Below are 15,337 nucleotides of genomic sequence, written 5' to 3'. Positions count from 1 at the left end.
ACTTAACAGTTATGAAAGAAGTAACTCAAAGAATGAGCATGCGCATACAGAAATTCAAAGGGTCTTGCGTATTTAAATTTATTGTTTTATTTTAATAAAAAAAGTACAGGGCAGGTAATTTGTTTAGAATAAAAAATTCCCAATATTTTCAGAATAAATAAAAATTTGACATCAATGTAATTACTACCATAGTATCAGACATTTTATCAATACAAATTTATAAGAATGAAATGTGAGACATACAGATAAAGGATACATTTTTTTTTCACGACTTGGTAGAATTGAAGGTCATATCAAAAATCGTATGTCAAAAATGCTACGAGAGCAAAATGTACGAATATTTGACAATGGATCGTTTTTATGATGTTATTTTCTAAATTTAAAATTTAATGGAACACAAAAAATTAGTAGTTTTTTTTTTGATTTCATTATAATATTAAAAGTACTTGCCATTATAATGCACAATCTTTTAAACAATAACACAATCCCTAATCGACTATTTCACTTTGACATAATTAAATCTGTCAATATTTTCGGATTTCTATGATATATTTTAAAAAGCATTCAACATTTTGACATATGTCAACGGTTTCCATGTAAATTACTTTGACAAACAAGAATTTTCAAATGTCAAAATTTTATTTTACACAATAGATTTTACCATTTAATTAAATATATTGAACGTTTATTGTTGACTTCTTCACACATTATTATGATTCTTTCAATCTCATATGACTCAATAACAAACAATTTATAATTGTTGCATTAGCATTTAGGGTGGATTTGATACATTTCGATACATCTGACAACTATGTAAATATAGCCGTGATTTCAGCCTTATTATGAACGTAATTTAGGTACATGAATTTTACGTCTTAGCTTGATTATGGGTGGGTCTAAAATGTACTAGAAAATGAAAATCAATAAAACGATATGAAAAAAATGTAACCGTATAATTAAACAACCCAATGTAAAATAAATGAAGATGGTAGCCGTGAATGCTTTTGATAATACGTAATAGTATAATAAATTCTTAACTTCGTTTTATTTATATGAATCGCATCGTTTTTATGGTTCTAAAGTGCAATTTCAAATTTTAATCTTTTATTTGAAAATATTTCCGAAATATACGGTGACATCTATCGCGGAATTACCTAACGTTAAAGATACGTTTACAGTTCTCTAATTTTAGTCGATAAAATAGTAAACATTCATACCATGCACTTGTTGCCAAGGTAGAGAATTACTGGAACTACTTAGCATTTTGTTTAAGTTCAGTGTATATAATCTTTGGGTTTAGTTTCCGAAAGATTGTAAAGAACTAAATAAATTACGATACGTTAATTACGTACAACAAAAAGCAGAAAAGAATCGGGTGTGGAGGGTGAAAAACATTTTAGAAATCGCGAAAATTGTCGTAGATTAGATGCTGTCATGTTTTGAATTATTGTGATAGTTGGCAATTTTGTGAAATTCAGGGAATCACACTTATTATTTATTTGTGACTCAATATTATTTCATCATACTGAAATAAATCACAATTTGTAAGAATTTTATGGTAAGTACTTTTTCTATATCTATTTATTTATTTATATTTCTACAAACGTATTTTTACTTATTTAAGTAATGAGTCATACTCGATGTTATTAATAAATCGTGAAAAGAATCATTATTTCTATCAGACTTTCAACATGAAAAAGAGATAAAATATTCTGATATCATTTTTAAACATTCATAAAATTGTTTAATTTATTCAACTGTGCAATTAAATAGGGTTATATTGTATTAAATTTATCTTTCACCCTCCGTATATATGTGCCAGTAAATTGCATTCGAAATTACTGAATCGTCAAAATATTTTAATAATGGATGCGGCTGGGTATATTTATCAAACTATACATTTATTTACGGTCCACAAGTTTGAAATCAAATCAAACAAAACGAAACCGTCTTAATTGTTTTATATTAAAATAAAATTTTCGATATATTTAGTTATGTGCAAAACATTCGACAAGATTTTGTAGCAGGTGCAGGATAAGTTCATTCCACTGATGTTCGATAGGATGTAAGTCCGGACATATCAAATATATGTTTTGATAATGATGATATCACTGTATCTCGAGGTGCATTCCTAAACGGTTTTTTAGAAAACCTATTACACGAGAAAAAATCTAGTAGCTAGTTATTTAATTTAGTATTTGTCTATTAGCTGTTTAAATTTATTCATTTTCTTTATATTAAAATGCTTTTTTATAGTATTTCTTTTATTTATATTGATTTTAATTTTTTCACGAAACTTCCACGTGATACATTTTTTTCCGGAAGTAACCTAACATATTATATTATTGGCAACATTGTAATTACGCAAGTAAGAATCTAACCAGTCTATCGTTGGTCACATAAATAGTAATAAAATGATAGATAAACATACGATGGCAAAATTGATTAAAACGTTCTAATTATTTCTAAAATGATTTTAAAATCGGAGTTTTCATTTGTTCTACTGTTTTTCACGTTTATTTCTAAATATGTCAGGTAAGTTTGTTTTGGTCTCGATAAATGCAAAGAAATGATTTTTCTTTATCCTATTGTACGTACATTTACATTGTGTAACTCAGCTGATTTGTAAATACTTATTTAGTTATAACAAAATTATCGTGTTTATGAAAGATAAACACGGTTGTTGAATAAATTTGTAAACTGTCGATTTGTTTTACAAAAAAAATAATTATTTTTTTGTTAATAATACCAGGACGGGTTTTATACGTCGTATCAATTAAAAAAAAAATTTCGTTTATATTAAATTTATGCTTCTATATGGTTTTAACCGTATATTCTGTCGAATTTATCCTTTTTATAAGGATAATTGTATATTTTTAATAAAAAATATGATGTTATCACTTTTCATAGTACTTATCAAATACAACATAAAACCAAACCGTCACCAACCCCTTACCATGATTGGGATTATTTGATGTTCTCTCAACGATGGGCTATAACATCGTGTGCCGAATGGCAAGCAGCCAAACCAGACAATACTTGTACCATGCCGTCAAATAAAGACCAATGGGAGGTCCACGGAATATGGCCTACGAAAATAGGGACAGAAGGTCCTTTATTTTGCCCTTCTGCTATACACTTCGACCCCGATCTACTAGATCCTCTTTTAGATGATCTCAAGGAACATTGGACTAATATAGAAGGGAATACAAAACCTTATTCGTTTTGGAAACACGAATGGGACAAACACGGGACTTGTTCCGTGACATTACCACTGCTGGATAGTATTCCGAATTTTTTTATGAAAGGTTAGTCATTATTCATTCATCATTTTATTTCAAAATATAAACTTTTGATTTATTTTTGGAAATTTCATATTTCGTTCATTGACACTAAATTTCGTTAACCCTGGTAGTATTTCGGAAGTTAATGGTGATTATATAACTTATATTAGATCATCCATTTTTATTATTGAATTATCTGCATGTTAATTTGATAATTTGTGGGGTTAATGTAAGTTTCGCTTTAGGGTACATTTGAACTACCGGTTAATATTTTTTCTTAGGTTTGGAATGGAACAAATTATATAATCTTACCAATATGTTAGCACAAAGTAACATCGTTCCAAGTAGTAACGGTTATTCTGTAGAAGAAGTAGCCGGTGCAATTAAATCAATTACAAAGTACGACCCGATGATCCAGTGTGTTGTAGATCCGCATACTAAGTTATCCATGATAAGCGAAATTAGGATATGTCTTAATAAATCATTTGAACTAATAGATTGTGATCCGACGAATCCTGTTAATAATAAATTGAAATCGGTGATAACGAATTGTGGTGAAAAGAAACCCGTTATGTATTTAGCTGCGGTTCCTAATAAATTAGTATCCTACCAGATGGATTATATTGATGAATATACGGAGGAGGAGATGATTAGAACGTCATTCTACATGGAATTTTATGAATTATTGAAATTTCTTATTTGGATTACTATTTAAATTATTTTTTGTATAGGGTGAGTAGTTATAAATTATTTTTTTTTCTACAGAAATACGACTAAAAGGTTTTTTATTCGAAATCACTTTAAAGCCGATTGAAATTAGGTTGAATAAATGCAAAGGTTTTTATAATAATAATTTAAGGGTATTACAGGGTTGTAAGGTTGTAGATAATTCTTAGAAAATTATTTTTTTTGTCTAATTTTTCATTTATTTTATACTATAAGTAAATTTTGTTGTTCTAGTAAAGAACAATGGTTTAATTCTTCATTAGGAAACATTTGTACTCATTATTTAATATATATTTTATCAAAGTTTTAACAAAAAATGACATTTTTTCATTATAGTTTAGACGTTTTCTCAAAATTACTGCTTCTAACTCTACATTATTTATTTTTTATAGTTTCGGTCAAGTTTTTAATTGGATAAATCTAAAAAAAAAACAATTTTTTGGCCCAATTTTTCAATTATTTCACCCAGAAAACCAGTTTGTTGTTGTATTGAAGAACTAGATATCGTTAAATAATTTCTTATTGATATATTTAACTTCTGGTGTTCGAAAGGATGTAAGCATCGAGAACATCAAGAGAAATGTACATTAGTTCACTAAAATTTTTGAAAAATTAGTTTATCTGCACATTAGGGCACATTTATACCAATTATTAAGTTCAAAATATCATTTTTATAAAAATGACATTCTATTTTCAAATGTTTTATCAAAAAACACAACTTCTAATCCCATATAGATTATTTTCTTATGTTTCACTAATTTTTGTTCTATTAATATTTTCAGAAAATCTTAGAATTGTATCAGAACTAATTGTTATAATATTTTTTAATAAATAAGCCATAATAATTCCATCCTTATTAATTGGAAGCTATTTAAACATAAAAAAACTTTATATTAAGTAGAAAAATACTTAGAAACAAGCTTAAAATCATTCTGTTCTATTTCTGTATCCTACTTAACACACTATTTACTACAACTACACTGTCTAGTCCTTCAAGGATTCCATAAACATCTAGTCCAGTTAATTAGTGTTAGTGTAGTGTACAGTATGTCACAGTTCCATAAATTCCAACTTCGTAACATTAAATTTGTACAGAAAACTTCCAGCATACTTTTATATTTGTATATTTATCCCATAACATTGCTAATGATACGTTGTAATTTTTTTTTATTTATAATAAATGGTATATAGTAAAAGTTATAATTATTGGTTTCATTAACACTTTTATCAAATAAAAATTATTCTTGTGGTCGAATTTTGGATTTGTTCAAACTAGCAGTTACTCGTTACAAATTTAGGCCCTTAGGTTTCATTATCCAGCTTGATGGTGCTTAGAAAATTACCGAAATAGTTGTTCAGATACAGATTTTCCACTAGAATTGGTTTCGGATTGAAAAAAAGGCTGTATAAGGTTCTTTTCATCGATAAGTCCTATAAAACATCTGAAAATTTTAAACTTTTTGTAAAAGAAACAAATTTTTATGGACAAAATGGCTTTAAAACCGGTAAATGTGGTGATCTGGGACCGTACATCTTCACAAGAAGTTAAACGTGTCCCTTTTATTGATACCGATAAGTACAAAATGAATTACAGACTTTCAATAATGAAATTTAACTAACAGATGATGGATTTGTATCAAAAACTGCTACATAATAGAATCTGAAACATAATGGTAGCAGGAAATGGACAATTATGCTTTGAAACGTTCTAAAAACAGTCCCCCATCGAGAATCTTTGGTATTGGATGATATATTTCAAAATACACCAATTCCTGAATGTTTAGGAAATTTGGTGAATTTTTCAACGGTTTATCATGTAGTAGAAAATATACTAAAGATAATTACTGTAATTGATGAAAAAAAAATTATGTTAAAATCCAGTTCCCATACTAATAAAATTATATATCAAAAAGTTATGGTACTAAAAAGTCTCTAATGTTTATTTGAGGTAAGTAAAAACGAATATTACACCAAAATAAACTTAGAATTGTAGCGTTTTATTTTTCGTCTGTATAATTAGCGAATAATGTTATATAAAAAAATTTTTTTATGTAATAAATTGAGTTAAAAATTCAGTTAAACAACGACTAGTTTCAAATTTTCTTAACTATTAAAACAGCGGTTGGAGCCAAGTCTGAAAAGTAAAATATCACAATTAGAAGAAGAAATATAAATAATATACTACAAGTAACTTACCCAGCGATTCCAAAGGTTTGTCGTAATCATCAGATTGAAACACTTTTTTTGGAAAATTTGTCATAAGATTGAAAGGTTCTTGAGTATTGTTTCTTTTCATTTCTATAAAGAGACGAACAGCCGATAATGGTTCTTTAGCACCGAAACTTTGAGTAACTGATGAACCATCAGGCAACCGGATCTGTAATTTCACTTCAGAATAACTTGTTTGTGGTCTAATAGCAACTGGAGCAGCTGCCGGTGTTGGAGCAGGCGCTGGCGCTTCAGATTGATTACCGAATTTTGCTTTACGAGCTAATTTATCCTACACAGTAAGAAATTTCATATTTACAATGAGGTTACAGTCGACTAATGAATTATTACCTGTTCAATTTGTTCTTTAATTCTTTGCCTAGCTAGCCTTTCTTCTTCTTTTTCTTTTTTTCTTTGATCAATTATTTTTTTCATTTCAAGTTCTTCGTGCTTCTTTTTAGCTTCCAGTAATTCTTTCCCGGATTTGATCCTATTTTTTTCCCTGAGCAATGCTTCTTCTTTCTCTTTTGCTTCCCTTTCTAACCGGCGAGCCTTCAATTTAGCCTCTATTTTGGCTAATTGTTCTCTTTTCTCTTCATCCGTTAAAGGTCTTTTTTCCTCTGTTGATTCAGAAAAGCTCTGATGACCTATAAATATTGCATCAAACGAATTTTCAACACTCGCAGAATATCTAAAATTTAGACTAATTCGCGCAAAGTTTAACCCACTAATTGAAATACTGATTTCTTTCCATATCCTGGTTAAACATCTTATTTTTAACACACAAAACAAGTAGTTTGGTTAATTTTTTATTGAAATATTCTAGTAACCATATTTTTATAATATAATTTGGAAATTTGCTTGTAATTTTCCCGAATTTTCAATGAAAATCGTATCGAACAGAGTTTTATGGTATGATCTAAAAATTGTTCAGATAAATATGAAATTTACCTGTTTTTGTAGCATGAAATTCTACAGCTTCATTAGTATCAAATAATTTTCCACAATCATCGCATTTAATTGATTTTGCTACAGCCGGAGTTTCTTCTATATTCCCCGATTCTGGTTGGGTTTGGGGACTCGCACTATTCTCACCAGCAGCCTCCGGGTTAACTTGTTCCTCTTTAACAGGTCCTTCAGATCCTGTTACTTCTTCCTCATTAGCCAGTAACCATTCCATAACATTTTGTACATCATTACAACCAGTTGCTTTTACAGCTTGTTCTCTAATTTTGTAATTCAAAATGTAGGTTATGTTTTAAATACAGGTTTATACTTACACTCGTTGTTTACTGAAACCCATTTCCATTAAAGTATCTACAACGTTTGACATATTGTTAAGAATATTTCCCTAAGTTTACAACAGACAATTCCAATAAAATTTTGTCAAGTAACTATTTTGGTTGTTAACCTTGATAATGAGATATTTTTTTTTACAAACACTATTGCCATCTATTATTGAGTAATTCGGTTAATTATTACGTCATTGCACCGTTTTTAGTGAATTATCCCTAAAAATAAGGGAGTAATCGAATAAACATAATATAATTTACAACTACCGATTTTCTCTTATGATTCCATTAATTTTTTCCAGCGCCATCTGAAATTTTGTAAAATTGTATCAAATTTTTCAACTTTTATTTCAATATCTTCTTGGGTGAACCGTTGTGATTAAAAGTAATGACGTCATATGTAACGTTGACTTCGCAAATCAATGACTACAACTGTCATATATTGAGTGTGGCGTGCACCCATATGTCAACAAAAAGGCCGTGACTATTCGCACGTTCCCGTGTAAATACAAAACACGGATAGAATAATAGAAAAATCCATGTTAATTTACAAAAACTCCTTGTAATTTATGAAAAAAATGCTATTTAAATTGAAAAATTAGGTTATACACAATAGTATGACTGATGATATAAACTCAAGTCAATTTTAATTATACAATTCGATTACAGATTTGAATAGTATTTTCATTATAAACGAGACCGTGTTTTTTAGTAGCGACCACTATGTGGATAATTATAGCTTCGTCATGAAATCAATCAATACTTATGTCGTAAAAGGGATACAAAAAGTATCGGGGTACAGAAAAATCAGCCATCATGTTGTATGTCCGCGTTCAACTCTCCTCAGACTCAACCAATTCACTCATATTATATATAAAATGAAGGAACTTGATTCACTGACGGTTTTTAGACCAAAACGAACAACTTATCTCTATTAGTTCTCAATATATGAAAGAAGAAACTTGAAGTGGGTCCATTCGTGTGTCCTTGTTTTCACGGGAGCGTGCGAATAGTCACAGCCAACAAAAAATATAAACAAAAACTTAACCTTAATTTAGTAAAAATGGATAATCCAGGTAATAGTTTATTTCAAAATACGGAAATAAATTTGAACAAATCTAGAAATGAAGAGGAAGAAGAGGATTTGGAGGATCAGAAGCGAAGAAATGAAGAGGTAATTCGAAATATGTTTCGTTCTACTTTCAACAAAGTTTTCATAAAAAAATAAAGGTGAAATAAATTTTAGTTACAAAATTTAGTGAGGACAAAACTAGACGATTTTAGTTACGATGAAAGCACAGTAAATTCGTCAATAGTTTCGACGATTTCATACGACGAGACGCAAAAAAAATATTTAAACGCCAATAATCACCAAGAACAATTACAATTATTGTATGATATAAGACTCAGGGAATTGCAAGCGTTAAAGGGAGAACATAAGGAAACTGTTGAAAATATGACTATTAATATGGATGCTATGAAAAAGAAATTAATACTCGCAGAAGCTGAATTAAATCAACTTAAAATCTCGTATAAAAATAGTGAATGTTTATTAGGTAATATTGTGATTGTGTTTAAATAATGATTATATCAGTGTTGTGTCATTTTAGTTGAAAAAACTGGTGCTCTTAAAGAATTAACATCGGTATTAGAAAGTAAGGAAAATCAAATTGAAGAATACAAAAAACTTATCGATAATGTATGTATCAATTATCATTTTACCAATAATATCTTAAAATATATGTTTTTACAGATGAATTTAGAAATTTCTACATACAGGTCTACTATAAATGACCTACATCTGAAATTACAAGGGGATAGGAATCCGTTTAGTAATGCAAATAAACAATTTAACAGTGAGGAATATAAAATGGCCGTTCAAGAAAAAGTTGGGAAATTGGAAGCTTTATTAGAAGAAGAAACAAAAACAGTCAAACTATTGGTGAGTTATTACTACTGATGTATTGAATAAATTAATTTTTTTTCCAAATATTTAACAGGAAAAAGAAAATATTACACTCAAAGATGAATTAACAAAATTGATTTCATCCAAAAACAATGATGCAAATTTAATGAAGGCTTTGACGAAAAATTTTGAAAGTGCTCAGCAGCAATGCGAGGAATTAATTGATGTAGTGGAAACTTTAAGTAATGAAAATAAACATTTGGAGGGTGAGTTTCCAATTTTTTTTATCAAAATATCCTGTTTACATGTGAAATTTGTTAAATATTTGTTTATTTTTTTAGAAAGATTAACAAATATTTATAATACGTCTGTTAATGAAAAACTTTCTTTGGTAAGTTATTTTTATATAATAAAATATGTGAAAAATTTAATTTGCTTATTATTTTTAGGACAATAACAATTTAACACCAAACAAAGATAAATTGAAGAAACTTTTAGTGGATAAGTCGTTTCAAATCAATAGTTTGCATGCTAAATTGAGGTAATTTTGAATTTGTTAAAATATCTTTTTACGTGCTACAGAAATTATCGACGTACGAAAGTTTTTAATCATCTGAAAATATAAAATAATGAGTTTTTAAGGATCTTAGTGTTTTTTCTTATTTTTTTTTGGGGGAATTTAAGGTTTTTGTTCTGGATTTCTGGGAAACCCTATAGATTTATGTAACATTCTTCAAAATATGGCAGATTTGTAGCTCATATAGTTGTAAATACTCTCAAAGAATGGATATATGATGAGAAAAATCGATATTTCATTACAGGGGGTGATAAAAAAGTCGTGGAATTGAACGTTGCTCCAATTTTAGATTTTTGGGACACCTTATATATATTTTTGTACCAAAAAATCTCATATATATCAAAAATTTTCAAATATGCAGCTCATTTACTTGGAATTGCTCTCAAAAGATGGTTGTATGACAGAAAAATCAATATTTTACTACAGGGGTTAATAAGAAAGTTGTTAGATTGCATATTTGGGAATGAAATGATTGCCAAAAAGACAATGGTTAAATTTGTGTATCAATATCGTGAAACTATAGTTTTCATGGCTCTCGGTAATTTTTTCCTCATTCGGTTGCAATTTAAGACTCCAATTTTGGATTTCTGTGAAACCCTATAGATTTTTTAGGCTGAAAAAAATCACATTCATCAAAATTCATAAAATTTGTAGCTCATATATTTTTATTTACTCTCAAATAATGGATATATGATAGAAAAATCTAAATTTCACTACAGGGGGCGATAAGAAAGTTTTGGAATTGGATGTTTTCATACACATGGCAGTGAACGTGTTGAAATATATTTTTTCTGGGATTGCAGCAAACATTTTTTACTGAAGAAAGTTTTGTACCACTTAAAAATATAAAATAATAAGTTCTTGAGGTGTTTGATGTATTTTTTTGAAAAATGAGGCTCCAATTTAGGATTTTTGGAAAACGCTATATATTTTTGTACTAAAAAACTCATATATATCAAAATTTATCAGATATGGAGCTCAAATACTTGTACTTAGTCTCAAAGGATTGATATTTAATGGAAAAAATCAATATTTTACTATAGGGGGCGATAAGAAAATTGTATAGTTGAAACATGAAATGAATACCAAAACGAAAACAGTCAAATTTTGGTATCAATATCGTAAAAACATAGTTTTTGTGATTGTTGATAATCCTTTCTCATTTGCTTGAAAGTTACGGCCCTATTTGAATATTTATGGAAACTTTTACATATTGCTCTCATAAAAAAAATCGCATAGATCAAAATATTGCAAATATGTGATCCATTTACTACCAGGTCGTTTTCAAAAGATGTATATATGTTTAGAAAAAGTCAATATTGCGCTACGGGGGCTGTAAAGAAAGTTGTGATAGTGCAAATTGGGAAAACAAAATTTTTAGCGCCTCGTATCTCGTAAATAGACTATTCCATATTTCTGTGGTAATTTTTTCGTTTATATTTTTAGAAATTACGAAGAAAATATGAAAGAATTATTGGAATACAGAAAATTGAAATCGGATTCTTACCAAAAAGAATTCAAACAATGCGGTAAATGATATTCCATTTATTTTCATTGTATTATATTTGAATATCACTTTTTACAGATAATGAAGATCACACGAAAAATTTGATTTTGATGCAAAACGATCTACGAAATTATAAAAGAATGATCGAAGACAAAAACCAACAAATCCTCAATTTGAACAGCACCAACAAAGACCTTTTGGCTAAAATGGAAGAAACTCTATCCCAAACTCGAAACGACATCAAGAATTTCTCCAGCAAATACAGTTTACCCCAATTGGAAAAAATGGCGGAAGATTTGAAAGCTTCCGAATACAAAATTGCATATTTAGAAGAAAAACTGAAACAAGCCGAAGATAACAAAGAAAGTGAATTAAAAAATGAGCTCGAGACACTAAAACAAACTGTCGATAAAGAGAGGACGAACCTCAAAAACGAAATAAATAAATTGAAACAAGAATTGGAAATATCTTCGGCGGAACTGAAGAATTTGAAACTGTACGCAGACGAATTGGTTAACGAAAACGTCCAACTGAAATCTTCAGTTAAATCCGAAGATCACTATCTGCAATCAGTGGAAGCCCTTCAAAACGCCCAAGAACAGTTGAGGTTGTTGCAGGAAACCGTCGACGAATTGACCAATTTGAAAACTATCGCCGAAGGCGAACGGTGCACTTTCGAATTTGAAAATAAAAGTTATAAACAGCAGTTGGAAAATTGTCGGAATTATGTAGAACGACTCGAAACGAAATTGGAAGATGTTGTGATGAAATTGAAGGCGAAAGATGATTCCATAAAACATTTACAAGAAACGGTTAAGGAGTTGAAAGAAGAAATCGATGTTGGTAGAAAGATGAAAATTCAATTGGAACATATGAGCGAAGAAATTAAAACCAAAGAACAAATTATAGAACGTTTGAATGAAGTGGTAGAAAGTTTAGAAGAAAAATTGAAAAATTCAAGGGAAGACAAAATTGAAGAAAACTTAGGGGACGAAGTAGATACAGTTGATAACGAAAATGCAGTTAAAACAGATTTTGCAGCAGAATTGAAAGCGATAGAGGAAGAAGAATTGGAAAATCATAAAGGTTTGTATAAAAAATTTTGTTTTTACCTGTTATTTTAAACTGATTTTCTATATAAAAGACTTGAAATCACGAAAAAATGAAATTTATAGTGAAAAAATATTTACAGATCTATTTTTTTCATTTTAAACGATTCTACAGGTCATATTTAATGAAAATATTTTTAGAAAATAACTTTTTTCCGAACTGGCATCGTTGGTACAATACCACTATCATCTGTTCGTTTCACATACCCCCAAATAGATCTGAATTGTTTGCTCGTTTAGTTATATAAAGTGTAAGTCAACTTTCATATTCTGCATTTAGTTTACTCCGATCTCGTAATAATTATTATAGCTATGGTTCCAATTAAAAATCTATGATAATTATTTGACATTTGACAGGTTTAGTACTCTTACATTTTATGTTTGTCAGTGCGTTTAAAATAATTATAAAATCACTTGTCGTTTTGTACTATTTTGAACATTACAGAAAAATACGTTGGCTACAACATTACTATCATCTGCTCGTTTTCTTTATTTCAAGATAAGAATAGTTTGTTCGTTTCAATTAGTTTTTATTCAATATTAATTTCTTTTATTTGGATCATAGATAAAACAATAATAATCACTATGTTCGGATTAAAATTCTATGACAATTGATTGACATTTGACAGATTTAATACTCCGCCATTTTGTATACGTTTATAAAACGTTGCCGGTTCGGTTTTGTTTACATTTCAATTTCTACAATTTTCATACATCGTCTCTAATTCGGCATATAATGATGAAATCACTTTTTCGTTTCGTACGATTTGGAACAGAACTTCCAAAATTGTCATCGTTAACCCTTTGTAGAAGCCGATATTTTATCAATAGAAATAAAACTACGAGAAGAAATTCAAGAAGAGTATTTCAAAAGACTGAAAGATGTCGAAGAAAAATACCAAAAATTGTACAGATCTAGTAAAGACGTTCGTAAAGAACAAGAAGAGAAATTAAGAATACAAGAAAATAAATTCAGGGAACATTTAGCGATGGTGTTGAGAGAATGTACTCAAAAAATTAAAGAATACGAAGAAGGTAATCAAGATCTGATTAAGCAATTGAGACAATTCCAGGGTCAAAATAACGAATTTAAACAACTTATTCAACAGAAAGATGCGAGTTATACAACTTTGATAAAAGAAATACAGTCAAATAGTCAGGTAAGTTTGATATCTTCATATTACTAACTTTTTATTGTTTATGATTTAATAATAATAAATTGTATTGTTATTTATTTTTTTTTAAATAAAAATACTTGTAGAGGGATAGTGAAAGGTGGAAATTGTGGTCACAAAAAGTGTTAAGTAACTGTTTGAAAATAGAAGCGACTAATAAGAAAAGTAGAGACAATATTTTATCTAAAATGAAAGATTACGATTCGGAGGTAAGTTAAAAATTGAAATATTGAATTTTATTGTACCACTAATATATAATACAATGGTTTCCATGGAGAAAATACCTCAAAAAAGTTTGAAATTATTATATAAAAATATTTAGGTAGTTATTTTGTTTTTTATAACAGAATAGTGCAAAAAAATTTGAAATTTCAGGTCGCAGCAGTTGAAAAATCTTATGAAAAGATAACAAAAATGATTACAGCAAGGAAATAATATTGAATGTAGAATTATAATCTAATGTTGTCGTTTATCAATTTAATATACAAAACTTTAATTTACTGAAAGTGTGATATTTATTTTTCCAAAATTCCTATAAAATAAGAAGAGAAGGAAAAACCAAATTAGATACCAACAATTGGAAATTAACTTCATTAAACTGTTAATTTAGAATGGATCAAACTTTATTCCATTTATTTTTTTTCAGTTTATCCTTCATTCTGCTACATTACAACATTCTGGTATCTTATTATCTCTTCTATAATTCCTAGTATTCCCATTGTATCCTCAATCTCGTTCCTCAATGTCTTCATTAATCACTATAGTTTATTTGTAGTAGGTTTGAGAATTTTTGGGATTTTCTTTTGTGAAATCTAAGTACATTTGGGCATCTGGTTTTTGCTTCCACATTTGCTGGTACTCCCACATCATTCCTTCAGGTCTTACTTCAATATTGTTCTTCCAAGTCTTCCTCTGTCTATACCTTGTTTCTGTTAATCATTTTAAGGGTTCTCTTTTGAGATTTATCAAATCTAAGAACATTTTTACATTCAGTCATCTAGATTTTGCTTCTACAATCCTTAGTACTCCAAATATCATATCTCCAGGTCTTCCTTGAATATATTTCCATATCCTGGCATCTCATTTTTTGCTTCTACAATCATCAATACTTCCAATATCATCTTCAATATCGTTCCTCCAGATCTTTCTCAGTCTACACTTTCTTCTTGACTATAGTCAGTTTCTAATTGATGGTCTGTAGGCTTTTCTATCGAGATAGATAAATTTTGAATATATTTTTACATTCTTGCATCATATTTTGGTCCTTTACAATATCCAGTACTCTTATATCACTGTCCAGGTCTTTCTTTTGGTCTGCACTTCCTTCTTATACATTATATCTTATTTTTTATCTTCATTCCTCTTCTGGTGTTATATTTAGTCTCGGTAATAATTCCATCTTTATTCTCCATTCTTTCTGTACCTCTTTTGATTATTACTTTAAATTTTCGATTGCATATAAGATCCCCAGACTTCTTTTTTTCCTATATACTCCCTAATTTTCCACAATTTTTCTTGTCGATATTAAGTTTAAACAATTAGTTATTTTGGTG

At 28.8% G+C, this 15,337-nt stretch overlaps 3 protein-coding genes across 3 annotated transcripts; 2 read left to right on the top strand and 1 right to left on the bottom strand.

Moving 5' to 3' along the window:
- Positions 1 to 1,758: 1,758 nt before the first annotated feature.
- On the top strand, positions 1,759 to 5,214 carry LOC130445900 (ribonuclease Oy). The gene is made up of 3 exons (XM_056781788.1): positions 1,759 to 2,535; positions 2,911 to 3,308; positions 3,566 to 5,214. The coding sequence occupies exons 1-3, from the start codon at positions 2,471 to 2,473 to the stop codon at positions 3,997 to 3,999; spliced, it is 897 nt and encodes a 298-aa protein (XP_056637766.1). The 5' UTR covers positions 1,759 to 2,470; the 3' UTR covers positions 4,000 to 5,214.
- A 772-nt stretch (positions 5,215 to 5,986) lies between these two features.
- LOC130445898 (UBX domain-containing protein 1-like) lies at positions 5,987 to 7,672 on the bottom strand. Its single transcript, XM_056781787.1, has 5 exons — positions 7,499 to 7,672; positions 7,170 to 7,444; positions 6,570 to 6,865; positions 6,207 to 6,510; positions 5,987 to 6,144 (listed from the first exon to the last, which is right to left on the bottom strand). The coding sequence occupies exons 1-5, from the start codon at positions 7,549 to 7,551 to the stop codon at positions 6,104 to 6,106; spliced, it is 969 nt and encodes a 322-aa protein (XP_056637765.1). The 5' UTR covers positions 7,552 to 7,672; the 3' UTR covers positions 5,987 to 6,103.
- Positions 7,673 to 8,523: 851 nt separating this feature from the next.
- On the top strand, positions 8,524 to 15,333 carry LOC130445896 (putative leucine-rich repeat-containing protein DDB_G0290503). The gene is made up of 12 exons (XM_056781785.1): positions 8,524 to 8,684; positions 8,757 to 9,066; positions 9,121 to 9,209; positions 9,264 to 9,452; positions 9,511 to 9,682; positions 9,758 to 9,807; positions 9,866 to 9,957; positions 11,440 to 11,522; positions 11,579 to 12,586; positions 13,420 to 13,769; positions 13,871 to 13,993; positions 14,160 to 15,333. Exons 1-12 carry the CDS (start codon positions 8,574 to 8,576, stop codon positions 14,217 to 14,219), a joined length of 2,637 nt encoding a protein of 878 aa, XP_056637763.1. The 5' UTR covers positions 8,524 to 8,573; the 3' UTR covers positions 14,220 to 15,333.
- Positions 15,334 to 15,337: the final 4 nt, after the last annotated feature.

Source organism: Diorhabda sublineata, chromosome 6 (assembly GCF_026230105.1).
Source record: "Diorhabda sublineata isolate icDioSubl1.1 chromosome 6, icDioSubl1.1, whole genome shotgun sequence".
In the NCBI taxonomy this organism is placed as follows: domain Eukaryota; kingdom Metazoa; phylum Arthropoda; class Insecta; order Coleoptera; family Chrysomelidae; genus Diorhabda; species Diorhabda sublineata.
The sequence above is the reverse complement of the archived record's forward strand: the minus strand, read 5'-3'. Positions and strand labels throughout refer to the sequence as shown.

Bases quoted from the DNA above. Each gene is read 5' to 3' on its own strand.
- LOC130445898 (XM_056781787.1), bottom strand. From the start codon at position 7,551: ATGTCAAACGTTGTAGATACTTTAATGGAAATGGGTTTCAGTAAACAA. The intron at 7,445-7,498 runs GTAAGTATAAAC...TTACAAAATTAG, and splicing joins GGTTTCAGTAAACAACGAGT to AGAACAAGCTGTAAAAGCAA. The intron at 6,511-6,569 runs GTAATAATTCAT...CTTACTGTGTAG, and splicing joins TTAAAGAACAAATTGAACAG to GATAAATTAGCTCGTAAAGC.
- LOC130445900 (XM_056781788.1), top strand. From the start codon at position 2,471: ATGATTTTAAAATCGGAGTTTTCATTTGTTCTACTGTTTTTCACGTTT. The intron at 2,536-2,910 runs GTAAGTTTGTTT...CACTTTTCATAG, and splicing joins TTTATTTCTAAATATGTCAG to TACTTATCAAATACAACATA. The intron at 3,309-3,565 runs GTTAGTCATTAT...ATTTTTTCTTAG, and splicing joins TCCGAATTTTTTTATGAAAG to GTTTGGAATGGAACAAATTA.
- LOC130445896 (XM_056781785.1), top strand. From the start codon at position 8,574: ATGGATAATCCAGGTAATAGTTTATTTCAAAATACGGAAATAAATTTG. The intron at 8,685-8,756 runs GTAATTCGAAAT...AATAAATTTTAG, and splicing joins AGAAGCGAAGAAATGAAGAG to TTACAAAATTTAGTGAGGAC. The intron at 9,067-9,120 runs GTAATATTGTGA...GTGTCATTTTAG, and splicing joins AAATAGTGAATGTTTATTAG to TTGAAAAAACTGGTGCTCTT.